A 17,012-nucleotide genomic window follows, 5' to 3' on the forward strand; every position below is an offset into this window, starting at 1 on the left:
TTAGGGTTCTATACCAAGTTTTGATGAAACTCATATTTTTAATACTTACATTTTTTTCTGTTTTAATAAAATGGTTGCTCGTTATTTGATTTCTTGCACTTATCTTTTTCAAAAGTACAGTTTGAATACCATGCAATGTCCAGACAAACTTCGCCAAAACTACTAAAAATATAATGTTCAAGTTATGAAAAAAACACCCACAGAAAACAGAAAAAGAAATTCATATTCACACACGTGAGCTGGGTTAAAATCATTTATGGAGTCAAAATGACTCCCTTTGGGCATTATAGCAGGGTTGTAAATTCTGGGCATGCTGGGGCAGAAGCAATGCGGTTTTGAAGATCAGCAATTCCTTCTAAAATATAACGCGTAAACTCTGAGTTTGTTGAAGTGGGTTGCAAATAGTTACCACAATTGGGTACAACTTTGGATCACTTTCGTTACTACCGTCCGTAGCAAATGAAAAAACACCATTTTTAGGCAAATAATACCTTCTATTTCTTCAATGCACATTTCTGCAAGGATGGCCGAGGTTTTAGTACTGGCAATATTTTGAGTCTGGGCACATCTTCGTAAATAAACGACGGTGTGATCAGTACAATTAACTGGGAGGTTGTCTTCAATAATTAACGACGTGAACATTACTTCTGCTCAGTGCCGTCCTCAACACATTGGGCAGTATCTTTTTTGTTTCTCTGTGAGCACAGGTTCCCTCCCACCAAGCGAGATGCTGAAATCACACTACAAAATTCAAATCTTGAGCCTGTTCTTGGAAAGTTATCCTTGTACACAGTCATGTCATCTTTTTTCGCCATATTCCCGAGGAACTGACAAAATCAGTCAGGCCGAAAAACACAACAGTTTACTGGCCTATTAATGCCAACATCATGGAAGTTCTACACAAATCATATCATTTCACATGTGAAACAGATGACAGAGCCTACAACTACCTCTCACGCACAACCATCAACAAATTGGAAGCTGTTCAACGCCAACAAAACGCGATGCACGAGACGATACATACACACTGTTACGGAGAATTATCAATAAATTATCGATACGATGTGCAGCACACTTCAAAACACGTAAAATCAATTTCTAGTCAATCTGTTGGAAGGATGACCAGCGATTGTCATCTCGCACTTTTAGTCTGAATTTACATACAGGAGTTTTGAAAAATCGGGCAAATTAATTCTTCAAGCAGGACGGCGGGAGAAATGGTGTCAAAGTTGTCAGGTATGTATTCCGTTCTGTACTGATTAGGGTTAACCCATTCAAGTCACAATAAATAGCGACATTGTTGCTGTGGAATCAATTTCATTTGCCCACCCGTAGTTTGAGTGTACCTGTCACACAAAAACATGCATAAAATAATAACTAACGCACATAATTCACTGAAATTTTGCATTCATGCCACTGAAGGTTGTAACTTACTGCTGGCTGTGGTACAAATGGTTTATTTGAAATAATCTCCAAAAGAGAGGATCCACGAACTCTGTTCGGACGATGGCCGGACTATAAATTTTTTGTAAGTATTTCTGAAACACTGTTGTATTCACGAAATGGATATATATCTTTATTCTCCAATTTCTAATCGCTATGGTTCTTTTGGACTTCCACTTTCTTCAATATTCTGCTCACTTCAGTAACTTTCGCTGTTGCTGTCACTTTACTTAAACTCTGATTTATTTTCCAAAATGTAATTATTACCATAATCGCCATCTAAAACACTGTCTACGAGCGCTTTCAATCTCTCGTCGTCATGATCCACCGCATAATGAACACTGAATGCCGATGGAAATAAAACTGTTGTTCAACAATCGCAGTGTCAACATTGTTTACCAACAGTACATGCCTCTAGTTCTTTACAGTGAGTATACGGAGAAATAATAAAGTACACGGATATAAGCGAGGCACCGCGTCGTTGCGAGCTGAGCTCGTCATCTCATCACGTGCCAAAACGTGGCGAGCGACCACAGCTCGTCATATGACGCGAAAGGGTTAAGAGAGGATGGTTGCCTACCACTTTTCAGACTTAATATAAGAGCAGAAGGAAACATTTGAAACACTTATTCATTTTCCATAATTGACACCATTAGCTTAACTGAATGAAGAAAGCTTTCTTTAAATACGCAGGGTGTATCCGTGGTGTTACAAACTTTCAGGGACGATGGAGGACGTAGTCCAAAAATGTTCCAGTCAAAAGTTATTAATAATCCGTCCATTCTTAACGGAGTCTGAGGTGTCGGAATTTTGAGTTCTTTAACGTGCCGAATTCCATGCAAAAAGCCCTGCGTATGAAACACCTGTCGAGACTGGAGAGGATCTCTTGGCGACCTGTTCAAACGACACCGGCGATATTCGAACGAGTACGCGAGACGATGCCACGCCTGCACTGACGCAGGTGGACGCCATTTCGAACATTTGTTGTAAGTGGCGCAGCTCGAGGAACTTGACTTCAACGAGTAGAATTTGCTTAACTTTTGACTCGATCGTTTCTGGAATACGGTTGCTTATCTCCGTCCTCCATCGTCCCTGAAAGTTTGTAATATCGCGGATACACCCGGTATAACCTGGGCAGATTGAACACCACCAAGAGAGGTTTCACTGCAGAGAAGAGAAGTAAAAATTATCCAAATATTATTTCAAATAACAGAAGAACACATGGAATCTCCTGGGTTAAAACAAAATTAACGCAAAAATATACAAATATGGAGAGCAGACTTGGAAAACAAACAAACAAACAAACAAACAAACAAACAAACAAACAAACAAAAAGATTTGATACAAAGATACTTTTTTAAGTTTTCACCACTGGTTAATTTTACTGGTAATGCTATTCATCCGGGAGTAGGAACATCTTGAAGATATAAAATTCACTCTAGTTTATTAATATGTATAGAATAAGAGTACAAAATATTAATTACAATGTGAATGTGGTTGTGTTGGATGTAATACCGTCGTAAATAAACGTGTTGTTGAGAGGTTTATACTGTCTCGTTATCAACTTGATGGTCTCTTGAGCAACACATCCACCTAGAACAAGAGCAAACATTGTAACAAGCCTTTCTTGGGATATTTACAGCAAGAAAGAAGTACAAAACAACGTCATTATTTCCGGGCTAGATGTGACTGCAGATGGTCCAGATTAACAACAATTCGAGCCACATAATCTATACAAACATTTATTTCAACAAAACCAAGAAATAAAGAGGCACTTAAACGAATACTGTTGTAATTTGTGTGGCGTTTGAGTGCAACATGAGTTCAGCTAGAGCTGTAGTCATTACTATTCCAACATCAACAGTTGTCCTTTATGTATTCTGTTTAGTGCTTCCAACTTTCTATTCAAACAAATGACCACCATCATGCCATTTCCCTCATGCACACATAAAACAGCCTCTTGACCCAGACTATGTTTGAACCATGGATCCAACGACACACATCCTCGCACTGCAGTATGGGGACAGGGGAGGGGGGTGAAGATGGAAATCCACATTATGCAAGCCATATAAATGGGATTCTTTTGTGGTTTTATGTGACTGCAACCTCATACTTTAAATTTAAAAAATTCCACACGATTTGAACTGCACCTGCCTTGGTGAGCCTCAGCTATCGTGTTCCATGAATGGTAGACAGTTCAACTATAGAAATAATGGTCGAAAGGCCCGGAGTCCATGGGCGTCTGTTGAAGATGATACAAACACCCAGTCCTCGAACAAGATGAACTGAGTCATCTGGTATCAAAACAAGATACATCACTATTTTTTTATTTTGAAATTACGGCTGATTTAATAAGTCCTAAATGCCCTTTTTTACATGTGGGAAGAGAAAGGTATTCAAAACAGGACACATCTTGCCAGGGTCTATTGCGCATCAGCTGTCTGCTGCTTATGCAATTGTTTCATGTTCTGTTCGTACCGGTGTGTTTACATTTGTATTGGTGTGTTAAATCGACTTTATACTTGTGAAGAGTGAGTATTTTAGCATGGAATGTCACCCTATTGAACGCCCTGGCATTGCTAGAAAATGACAAAGGAACCCTGATACATGGAAAACATCCAAAATGATTTTTAAAAAAGGTATGCTTATTTCTAGGTTACCTTCTTCTTCTTCTTCTTCTTCGAGAATGGGTCACCTAGGACCACACAAAATCAACATTTTACGGCCTTCTTTTTTGCCCAGTAGTTCTTCACCTTCAATTATTGTGCACACCTCCGATCCTCTGGTCATTCCGATCGTGTGGGTTTCCTGTCTTCTTTCTCAAATCCCTGTGTTTGAATGATGTTTTATATTTCCTTTCGATCTTGTAGATTTAGCGATCTTAAATCAGTGAGGTCACTCTAATAATTTGTACCACTTTGGTCTAGTGCCCTTGTAAGTTGGATGTGAAAGTCTGTTCGGGTTCATTCATTCTAAATGCCCTGCAAATTGAATTAGCTGCATTCGAATTGCATCTGTAATTTTGAAAATGTGCTTCTATATTTCACTATTAGGTTTAGAGTAATGAATTCCATTTATGATTCTTGGTCGTAAGATTTCTCTCACGATTTTTCGTTCTTTAATTTCTAATTGTTACTTTAATTCCTTCTGTTGTAGGTTGAGAGTTTCTGCAGCGCAGAGTGCTACTGATCTTACTGTTCCATGAAAGACATTATTTATTGTAAACGGTTCTTGTTAGTTGGAAAGCAGTTTCCATCTTTGAAGTTATGGATTTCCTTTCATTACAATTTTCTGTAATCCATTCACCTAGGTATTTGAATTCATTCACCCTTGAGATTTTGTTAGTTCTAGGTTATATTGTATTGTTTTAATGGTAGGCCCTATATCTGTGATTGTTTCATCTCCACACATTAGGGCTTTGTTTCTTTCTGCTAAAAGTGTTTGAATCTTCTGGGAAAAGAAGCATCGATTATTCCAAATTCCTTGCAATGTTACATTTACCTTTTCCTAATTTATTTTCAGATATGCATCCCCTGGACCTCCAAAACCAATAACGTGCAATCACGGAAAGAAGAAAGGAGCGTACAAGTGCGAAAGTGTCACTACCCGTTATCAGAACAAATTCCGTGGGAGGTTCTATGACAATTCAGGGAAAATGTCCTTACAGGATAGTTACATTTTAAAATACACAGATGGTCGTGTACCAAAATCCACCAGGCCAGTAAAGTCAATGCCCAAACAGCATGTTCCACAGTGTAAAAAAGCTTTCTCGAACTCGTGTAGTGGGAGTCGTACATCTCGATGTTTTAAATGGGAGATGCCGAAAGAAACTAGGGATGGAGATAAAAAACAGGCTCTGAAAAACTTTATAAAGAAGTTTCACGTTATGGAAGCAAAACGAGCTGCAAGTTCACATAAAAGATGTGGAAGCTGGATCACCAGACGAGTCATTAAAAGTGAAAGAATCTTACTTCCACTACATATTTAGACACAACTTCAATGTTGGTATTGGAGCAGCGGGAACAGACGTGCCTTTCCCTGACTGAAAGAACCACGCCGACAAAAAGAGTTGCATAACAGAAATCAGAGAACCCAAATTAAAGGCAAAAGCATTTTACTTGTTTTTAAAGGAGTCAAGGGACAGTTATTTACTTTTGACTGTCGAACGAATCAAGTTCTTCCGCGTACAAAGTTTTCTCGTCGATTAACGTAACTGTCGTTGTAGGGCTCGAAAACCGAGTAGAATGTATTACTGGGAAGAAAATGACCACAACAAAAGTGTCTTCCCAATAATTCCAAAAAATATCAAAGTACTGCATCTGGTCTCTGACGACTGTGAAGGCCAGAACAAAAATAATTTTGTGATGGGTATGCTCGGCTAATGGCTCTTAAACAAATGCTCAAAAAATGCAAAGGTCCTTGAATATATTTTTCTTGTGTTGGCCAATCATTCTTGCCATCTAAGTGCGTGTTCAGAGTAATCGGAAAAAAAAAAAATTTAAAAAATAAAAAATAAATAATAATAATAATAAAAAAAATAGTACAATCGTTACACTAGAAGAATATATGGAAATATTCTCAAAATTTGATACTTCTGTACCTTTAGCTGACATAAACTACAACTGGAAAAATGCTGGAGCAAATGTTGTGCGTCTGCCTGGCCAATGCCATTTCAAATTCAATCCCACCAAACGTTTTTATCTAACGAGAAGCAAAAACTGAGATGATGTTAGAGTCAAAGGAAAACTTCATTATCGGTCTGATTTATGTCATTTCCAAAGAATTTTCAAAGCAGGATTGAAATTTAAAGACATAATTCTCCCCAACTGGTGGCCTGCAGGAGTTCCACTGACAGATGTGGCCAGACACTACATTCAGTTCAATAGTAGGCATGTGGCAGAAAATGAAGCAGTAGACAGAAACATTGTCAACTGTGAAGTGACTTGGTTTTAGTTAAGACTCAGTCAGAAATGACCATTTATAAAAGCAGTAACATTTGAAACTTTATTGAATAAACCTCCTGTGTAATTTTGAAGTGAATATTAACGTTCTTTAAATTTTTTTTTTTCAAAATATGATACATCCGATTACTGAGTTGCAAAGCAAGATACATGAGCAAATTTTTAAGTAAAATAAGACACATCAAATATTAAAATGCATATAAAAAGGAAAATAAAACAGCAAAACTTATGAAACTTTAGGGAAATATTTATTTGTCAGTAAACAAAGGACTTATTCAGTTTTTTGTGTCTCCTGAACATTTTTTTTGAAGTGATGTGTCTTGATTTGATACCAGACGCCTCAATTAACCAGTGAAAGTTAAAATCGTCCACCTGGCTGGGAATCGAAGCCAGCGCGGAAAGAGTGAGCAACACACAAGCAGGAGACAAGGACAGTAGATAGACTCACACAATTCATCCACTGACCAGAATTCAAAACTTGATGATGAAGAACGAATGGATGAATATGAATTTAAAATAATCAGCGGATCCAACTCACAATATTGAAAGTTAAAAGTAATTCCAAAATCAACCCTGACTATAATTCAAAAAGACGATGATAAACAATGATTATGAACTTATAACAATCAGTGGATCCGACCTGCAATGCCCCCCCTTCCCAGAGGCAAACTAAAAACAACCATACAATCAAAACTGGGTAAGACGTCCCCCTCTAGCGTGTTGTTATTCGAAAGTCCCAGTCCATGTCCTATTAAAGAAACCTCGATAGCACATTTACGTCACTCTTTAGTACCAATATAGTTGGTCCATTATTGGACATTATAAATTTTCCAGCCAACTCATTCCTGGTTGCCAGCATTTCGCCCCTGTGTGCTAAGATGGGCTCGTCAGTTGGTAAATAGCGCACCTACCAAGATGCAAGGCTAGTTCATACCGTGGAGGCCACTGCGTAGGCTGCTTGGAGCCACCGGCAGTGCCAATGCACTATGAGAGACTATGTCCCATTTCCAAAAATTGATGCCAACCCGGCCATTAGATGTTGATTCCCATAGGGAACCTGAAATATTTGTCTCACTCATTAGTATGTTCATAACTCTCACGATAACAAATTTAAATTAGTGTTTCCGGCCACGTTGATGACTGGCCTGGGTAAGGATTTGGTACAAAACTTCATTTCACGGCCCTAGCGTTGGCCTACAGCTGCAGGGAGCATCAGACTCACGCCAGTCTTTGATGCGGGATCGAACAACAGTAGCTCGTGTGACGTGTTGGTGCTTAATTTTACGTTCATAAGTGAATTACATAAATTATGCCTACTGTACTTACGCACAGTGGTTTGTGGGACATTTGGTTATGGAGAAGAAGAAAGATAGACAGTTTACAAATGATGAAAAATTAAAGTTTATTGAGAAAGCAGATGCTAATCCACACATGAAACGTGTGCAAATCGCCCAGATGTTGCACATTCCTACAATAACTTTAAATATAATTGTAAGCAACGTGCATAGTTCGTGTCCCTAAGAACGTTTTTACTTGATGTTTTACTAAGTTTGTGTTCTTAAAATGTTTTATTTCTTTATTAATTTCATTAGTTATAATTGTTTCTTTGTTTTCATTGTAACTATTTTTATGTTCAAACCTGACCTTAAATTTGACAGCATAATTTTTTTTTTCATTTTTTAGCATATTCCCCCGTTATGACACTATGATTTTGCGGTCTCCATAAAAATGTCCTAACCAGTTTTGGCTGTATAGACTGTTCAAGGGGCTGCTTCCAAAGGACATTCCTGAATCGATGATGCTTGTTCTCTAAAAGAGTCCAAAATCCACGTCAACGCGCCCTCATAATGGTACTTACCGCTAGTAATGTAGAACCATGGTATTTCTCACGTAGCGGTACTAATCACACGTAATGTAGACTCACGGTGTTCCTCATGGTCCAATATTCACCATCCCTCGGTCGCAACTTTTAATCGCCTCTTACAACAGGCAGGGGATACCGTGGGTGTTTTCTTCACCTGTGTCCACCACCCACAGGGGGTGGCTCATGTCTTGATGTGGGAGGTTTAAGATAAGAAGACAGCGCTATAAGTACTCTTATGCTAACCAGTCAGCCACGGAGCTGTACACAGCCGAGTGCAAAGATGTGGAGTTTGTCCTCCCCTTTCCTGCCGCTTCCTCAACCAGCCAGAGGCCTTCAAAACAATGGTTACTTTTGACGTGATACAGGTGAGATCATCAGCACATCAGACTCGAATTACAGAGCATGGACTACATGGGGCAGCAACCCATGGTGGGTTCGCCCTTCTTCTGCAGAATGGATTACCAAATATATATTTCTTACTCTGGGGCTGTTTGGAGAACAATTTGTGAGTACTGATATGGTAGTTCCAATATAATTGTACATTTCCTGGCTAACTCATTCTTGCTGTGCCAACAGCGGGTCAATTACACTGGAATTATGAATACAGTATACTAATTCAGTTGCCTACATGATATGGCTTTCATGCAAAACTCTTCGCTCTTTTGGCAGCCTAAATTAGCCTATTGTTATGAAGAAACTTTTAATTTCTATAAATTTATTTCATTAATTGAACTTGCCACTTTCCAAGCCTATTTCCGATTGGTCGGATGATTATGTATTGTTAAAAAATTGTTACGTATGCGACAGTCATGTTCGTCATCAAGTTGTGATATCGCATCATTAAGACATATCAAATGCAATAAAGTGTTGAAGGTACCAAGTTACTTTACTTCAAAATCAATCAAAACCATTGGCGCCCAACAGCACAACTCTCAATAACCTGAGATGTTCAATACGAGCAAGATCATGAAATGTGAAATGCAGAAGTGAAAACAATGCGTCGCAATTGAGGTTAAACAGCATCTGCAGATTGCCCCCTCTCGTGTAGTCCCCACCCGGAGATCCGAATGGGGGACTAGTTTACCTCCGGAATATTTTACCCGGGAGGAAGCCATCATCAGTACATCATTCATACAGAGAGAGCTGCATGTCCTCGGGAGGTAGTTACGGCTGTAGTTTCCCGTTGCTTTCAGCCGTGTAGCAGTATCAACACAGCTAAGCCATGTTGAGTATTATTACAAGGTCGTATCAGTCAATCATCTAGACTGCCGCCCTTGCAACTACCGAAACGCTGCTACCCCCCCGTTTGATGAACCATTCGTTAGTCTGGTCTCTCAACAGATACCCATCCGATATGGTTGCACCTGCGGCTCGGCTATCTGCATCATTGGGACACGCAAGCCTCCCACCGCGGCAAGGTCACATGGTTCGCAGAGGAGGATGTCGGAGGTATATCTTCAATAATGATAAGAAAGTTTAAATGATTTTACTGAAACATTGCAATTTCTTAAAAATAAGCCTGGTATTCTTCGCATACACTACCTATAAGCGACTGGTAATAAAAGAATTAAAGGAGCTACTTTTGTCTTCGCACAAAGTAAATTGGAAATGTAGAGACCACTTTGCGTTTGACAAACTGCATAAATGCAGGCTCCAAAAGGCTTCCCTGAAGCATCACTAAATCCAAACAAATCAAAAGAGCCAGAGCAATTTCCAGGATTTATGTTTATCATAATTCTGATGTTGTTCACTCTTTCTAATGACGTATAGTACTCGTTCCAAATCTGAAGGTGCTCTGGGGACAATGGTTGATCCCATTCAAATCCCTCTACCCATAAGTGTTGCATCAACAACTTCCCTCTGATCAGTACTGGACCCACGAGTCCTGGTGGATCAAAAATCTGTGCAATTTTGGAGGCGACTTCTTTTTGGATCTTGGTGACTCAATATAGTCATCATTGGCACAGACTCTGTTAATATATTCAGCTAAATCGTCATCATTCTCGAACACATCGCTCGCGGCAGAGGCGGCCATTTTCCTACTCACAAACTTTTACGGTGTACAGAATATAGGTCACTTTGATAAAATCATATCTCCGTAAATAAAGCGATTGGCGTGATAGTTGTGGTAGATTTAGAAACTACAGGTTCCGAAGAGTCTAGATCACCCGCATTGTGCTGCTATATGTCTGGAAACTAAGAACTACAAGCAAATACAAAACTGCTCGCGCAAGGAGTGCTATTGCATTCCCGGCAATTTTCGCTTTTGCGCTCTCTGATATTCTAAAGGTTAAAAACCATTTCGTTGTCAAGACTTGAATTGGAGGCAGCCCTTCTTCTTGCACAACTTGTCAAAACAACAGTGAGTGCTTTGAAAGAAAAAATTGGTCAGATTGGATTATGGAGTGACAGTACAATTGTTTTGGGATGGATCAACACTGAGCCAAGGCTGCTGAAGACATTTGTCACAAACAGGATTGCAAGGATTCAAGAAGCCACTGATGCAACCACCTGGAAGCAATTTCCTTCGACTGAAAATCCGGCTGATCTTCTCTCAAGAGGAATTACTTCAGCAGAACTCCAAGACAAAACGCTTTGGTGGAGTGGACCTTCTTGGCTTCGCACACAACGTCAACAACCAGAGCATTCAGAAGAATTTGAAACAGAACTACCAGAGCTGAAGGTCACAGCAGTTACCTTGACAGCAACATCGACCAGCATTCTACTGAATAAATTCTCGTCATTTCCGAAATTATGCCTATAGTAGCATATTGTCAATGATTCATTTATAATTGCAAACTCAAACCGCCAGAAAGGAAAAAAGGGTTCACTAGAAATACAAGAAACTTGTAAAGCAGAGAAACAGGTAGTCAGAAGCATTGGCTCAAGTACTACATTGCTTAGTTAATAATCAAGACCTCCCAAAGAAGAGTTCTCTAAAGTCACTTGACGGATTGATTAAGGTTGGAGGAAGGCTAACATCAGAACAGAGACATCCTGTGCTTCTACCAGCAAATCATCACATCACTGGAAAATGTACATCGTCGTCTGAAGCAACAGCTACATGCAACTGGACAATGATATTGGCCTATCAGTGTCAGAGGTGTCTGAACATGTCCGAACCATCTCAGTCTTGCTTTCTGTATGTTCTGTACTGATGGTTCTATATTCAGCTCTTCTCTTATTTTAATGTTTTGAACTCTGTCTCTTCTTGTCTTTTTAACTGATGTTCTTAAAAATTTCATTTCTACTGCGTGGATCTTACTAATGTCTCTTATTAGTTACCAGTGTTTCTGGTCCGTATATGAAATACTATCTGTATAATGTTAATCTCTCTTGGGTACTTTGTCATCCGATAAAAGCTCTTTGACTTGATGATAAAATGTTGTACCTTTACTTAGTCTTATCAATTTCAGGGTTGATTTCATTACTTCCATTAATAATGCTACCCAGATATGTAAACTTTCTACATTATCTAACCGTTCTCCGTCTATGTTCACTTGACTTCTCTTTTCCACAGTGCATGACTACAGTTTTCTTTTTTACTAATTACCATTCCAAACTCCTTCAGATTTTCATTCCATATGTCCAGTCTCCTTTGTGCTTCCTTTTCTCCCTTTCCCCAAATCACCACATCACTACTGATACTCTGTTTTACAAGTTCCATGATTTCATCCATCAATATAACAAACAATAATGGCGACAGTGCACTTCCTTGCTTGAGACTTTTTCTGTATAAAATGTTTCAGGGTCATCACTCCCCACTTGTACACTGCTTTTACTGTCATGATACAACACGATTATCTTGTTAATTAATGATTTTGGTACATTCTTTTTCAGTAGGGATTCCCATACATGTTTTCTCCTAACTGTATCATAAGCTTTTTCCAAATCTAAAAATACGAATATGATTTCCTTGTTCCTTTCCAGATGTTTTACCATTATCGTTCGCACTGTAAATATAAAGTCTATTGTTGATCTATTCGGTCTAAAGCCATATTGTTCTTCCTCTATATTTTTATTATATTCCTCAGTCTTTTGTCTATGACTTTCTCCATTATTTTTAACCCATGTGATAATAGGGTTATACCTCTATAATTTTCACATTTCTTCCTATTTCCTTTTTTGAGCAATGGTACAATGCTTCCTTGTAGCCAATCTTCAGGTATACTTTCATCCTTCCATATGGCATTGAGGGCTCTGTATAGCTACTGTAGTCCACTGCTTCCTGCTGCCTTAATCATATCAGCATTGAATTCGTCTTTTCCACTTGCTTTACCTTTGGTTATTGCTTTCACTGCCCTTTCAAGTTCCAACCATGTTATCGGGTTCTCTTCTTTTTCTCCATCTATTATTTCCATTTTCTTAACTTCTTCTTCCGCGCAGTCATCCTCATTGTAAAGTTTTTCAAAATACTTTACCATCACTTTCTAATGAACCTTTTCATCATGAACTATGGATCCATCATCTCTCTCTAAGGCCTTGGGTTTTTTCTTGATATAATCTTTTCGATTTTGTTACTCTGTACAATAGTTTCTGATTTCCTTGACTTTTTGCTCAATTTTGTTGGTAAACTCTCCCCAACATTTCTCCTTCTCTTCCTTGATACTCCTCTTTACTTGTAGTTTCAATCTTTTGTACTTCACATGTAACCTTTCTATCTTATTCTCATCCCTCTGATACGTTTTTTGCTTTTCCTTATCCATTTCTTTCTTCACCTTGTTCCTTTCTTTTATTTATTTCTTTATTTTGTCTGTCCACCACCATGTCTCCTTTCCCTTAACCTTTGCTGCTTCCACAAATGTCTGTCTTAAATAGTCCCACTCTTCTTCTCCACTTTGTATTTCCATGTTAGGCAGCTTCCCTTTTATACAATCTTGGAAAGCCATTCTTTTATCCTCCTCCTCCAATTCCCAAATCCTGATTTTTGGTTTCTTCTTGATGATGATGATGATGATGTTTGTTGTTTAAAGGGGCCTAACATCTAGGTCATCAGCCCCTAATGGTACGAAATGAGACAAAATGTTATGACGAATTAAAAGTCCAAAATCCTCCACTGACCAGAATTCAAAACGTGAGGACGAAGAATGAATGGATATGAATTTAAAATGATCAGTGGAACCAAGCCACAGTGCCTCACATGCACAGAAGCTGGCACAAAACAACAGTATTACTGACTATGCGACTGCTTTTATAGCACGACGCTGAATCGATTATGCTTGTAGTCGAAACGGGTCCAAAATCCCGGTCATTGGCCCGTCAATGGTACTTATCGCTAGGAAAGTAGAACCATGCTATTTGTCATTTGGCGGTACTAATCAAAAGTAGCGCAGACTCGCGGTATTCCACACATTATGGTACTATTCACAGGTAGTGTAATGCGCACATGTAACACTGACGTATGGTGTTTCGGACATTGCGGCGCTATTTATAGGCAACGCAAACCTATAAAGGCAAGGCAAACCTATGGTGTTCCGCACATAAGTGGACTAACCACAGGGACTCGTACTATCCCGTGGAATTCCTCACATAGTGGGAACTAAGAATAGGCAAGGCAGAACCGTGGTGTCGCTCATCCCATGGTGTCGCTCATATAGGGATATGAATCACACGTACTGTAGGACCCACCTCCTGATTCACACGCTGTCGCTACTAATCACAAACCTATTGCGTACCTAACATAGTGGTACTAAGCACAAGTAAATGCGACCCAGTGTGTTCCCCGTGTGATGGTACCAATTACAAGTAGTCTCGTGGTTCTAACTGGATCATCCCTTGGTCGCCCCTTTTAGTTGCCTCTTACGACAGGCAGGGGATACAGCAGGTGTATTCTACATGTGTGTCCGCCACCCGCAGGGGGTAGTGTGTTTGGTCCGCGAGAGGTATTTTATTTCCCTCAAGTCCGCCGGCAAGCCAGGTAGGACCCCCTAGCCGCCACCTGGGAGTATCACCTCTCCCCCTGCTACGCCAGCGTAGTAGGTTCGTGGTTAGGGATTTTTACTTGTTTTAATTCCACAATTAATAATCTATGATCACCTTCCATACTTTCACTGGGGATTATCTTCGTATTCATGACGTATCTTCGCCATTTTCGGTCTGTTATTATAAAATCTATGAGTGTTCCATACTGTCCAGATACCGGATGATCTTATGGCTATTCCTCTTCATAAACCATGTGTTCTTTATTATCAGGTTGTTTCTGATACAAAAACTCCAATAGTTTCTCTCCGTCCTCATTTCTATCGCTATACCCATGTGGGCCCAGAATATTCTCGTATCCCATTCTATCAGTTCCGACGTGAGTATTCAGATCTCCCATTATCTTGATCCCATCTCCAACAATACAGTATATGTTTCCAGTTCATTGAGGAAATCATCTTTTTTCCCCACGCTACATCCTGTCTGTGGAGCATACACCTGTACTATCTTCAGTAGTTCCTTGTTTACATGTATGTGCATTATTATAATTCTTTCATTTACATACTCAACTTCAGCTATTGGTTCGACATTCTGATTCACTACAAATCCCACTACATTTCTTCTCTTTACTGTTACCCATCCAGTTCACGGTACATCCCTTTTTTAGTTTCTTCATTCTTTTCCCCTTCCATTTTACTTCAATTAATCCCAGCATGTCGAGTTTTCGTCTCTCCATTAGGTCATTCAATTCATTTTCCTTCGCAATCATTGTTAAAATATTTATTGTTCCAAATCGGGTTTTGTTCTCTGATCTAACACTTGCATGAACATCAGCATTACCATCATATTGTGCAACTGTAGCCAGAGACTTGTCAATTCCATTTCCATTTTTAAACTTCCATCCGATGAAAGCAAGTACAAATTTACTCCTCTGCTGACCTGCTAAGTCTAACGCATCTGAGAATTTTCTTTCGGGGCTTACTCCCTTAGCCTTTGAAGATCCCTCTTCTCCACAAGGCAGTTCTTGTAATTTTCCCCAGAGATGATGGGTTGCCTCATCCACCATCTTCGCCATTCCGAAGGTCTCCTTCTCTGCCTAAGATGCTGTTAAGGTCTTCACCCGTAACCAGGGGCATAGGATCCACGTTATACCTCCTTCAAACCGGCCTACTGATGTGGAGGATATCCACCCCCGCAATGTGGGTGCGACAGACAAGAATTACTCAAGTGAAGGATGGGGAAGATGACCCTATCTCCCTCGAGCCGGGTTAATGGTCGTATATGATGCCACAACCAAGGGCCATGTCAGCCAATTCAAACAATGAACAACATCACATACAAGACTGTAGGTACCTTAATTAAGGCCATGGCCTCTTCCTCCCCATGCCTAGCCCTTTCCCATTCTTCTGTCAGTTAGTGAGACGTTAAACAACTAGCAAAAAACCCCTTGGTTTTTATACCACAAAAAACAGATCAAATTAAACAAGTACATTGCTACAAGCTGCTTTCGACGAACATACCTCAGTAAGTGGTCGACAGATAATCATGAACGTGCTAAGTGATGGGTACAAAAGCAGGTTTTATATAAAATTTGTTTGTGAAATTAGGCGAAGTACAATAGTTTGGGACCATTTCATTTAATTTTAATATTTAAATTTATTTCTGCCATAGCAAATTACCATAAGACAAAAAACAAGTTGTGATGTAATTCACATGTTAAATTTCGAATGACAATGGGATAGGAAAGCTAGGAGTGCCTTAGGCCTTAATTAAGCTACAGGCCCAGTATTTGACTGGTGTGAAAGTGGGAAACCACAGAATACCATCTTTAGCACTGCCGGCAATGGGGTTCGAATCCACTATCTCTCGGATGCAAGCTCACAGCTGCGCACCGCTAACCACACAGTCAACTCGCCCAGTTGTACAGAGTGTAACAGCCTGCCTGAATATTGATGGGAAGTAGCTGGGGAGTTAGATAACTTTCTTCTTTAGCATGCCATTGCCCTGGTTTATAAATTTTCTAATGCCACTGGTACGTAACACACTGGATCATCATAGCATTCGAGCTATTCAATCCCTACTCTGAGGCACTGATTGGAATGAACAGTGTGCATATTTAACGGAATAATGGCAGATGAGTGTTCATGGCAATCTGCAGCCTGGTCATCCCAGGTCTGGAACTTTGGACTATTAGATTGGCACCGCAATCTAACCGCAGCACTGTTCGTTAAAAGTGATAAAACGTGCGGCTTTCCATTTGAATGAGTATTTTATATGATAGCATTGCTTTTAATCGCTACATTCATACTTACGTTTTTGTAATGACCTATGTTGATTTCAGTTAGGAAAACCACAAAGTCAGTCTTTCTGAGAATCCCGTAGCGAAGCACGGGTACATCAGCTAGTATTAAAATATATGTAATGGGTGTAACGGTAAAACTTTACTTCTCGCAGCCCAACATTTATAACATTATAGGGAAGTGAAAATAATGTAAATCTTACTTGGAATTCCTTTTAGAGGAGAGATGTGTTCATTACCATGTCTAGGAACCCACCAGCCCGCCCCGAGAAATATATTTACTTTTATAACCTAATAAAGAACAGTAGCGGCCATCGTCCATGGCTCAAGTAGTTTCTTGCATGCTCATTGGTCATGGTGAACGGAATGTGACGTCATTGCCATCAATGCTGATAAATACATTGCATTACCAACCCCGGCTGAATAAAAGCACAAACAAAAAAACACCATGTAAAATTACAATGCGGCTTTAACCGTCCGGACCAATGGTCTTGTCCAGGTCTTATCCTAACCGTCCGCACGGCAA

General features: G+C 39.6%; 2 protein-coding genes across 2 annotated transcripts in view; one reads left to right on the forward strand and one right to left on the reverse strand.

Moving 5' to 3' along the window:
- The window catches only part of TppII (Tripeptidyl-peptidase II), a 220,050-nt gene that overhangs the window by 202,148 nt on the left and 890 nt on the right, over positions 1–17,012 (forward strand). The gene's annotated exons all lie outside the window — the stretch shown is intronic.
- Positions 2,763–17,012, reverse strand: part of APP-BP1 (Nedd8-activating enzyme E1 regulatory subunit APP-BP1) — an 84,252-nt gene continuing 70,002 nt past the window's right edge. The window contains exon 11 of the mRNA XM_067155005.2: positions 2,763–3,036. Coding sequence (XP_067011106.1) covers positions 2,924–3,036 — 113 coding nt within the window. The 3' untranslated portion in view covers positions 2,763–2,923. The remainder of the gene's footprint in view (positions 3,037–17,012) is intronic.

This window comes from Anabrus simplex, chromosome 10 (assembly GCF_040414725.1).
Source record: "Anabrus simplex isolate iqAnaSimp1 chromosome 10, ASM4041472v1, whole genome shotgun sequence".
In the NCBI taxonomy this organism is placed as follows: Eukaryota; Metazoa; Arthropoda; class Insecta; order Orthoptera; family Tettigoniidae; genus Anabrus; species Anabrus simplex.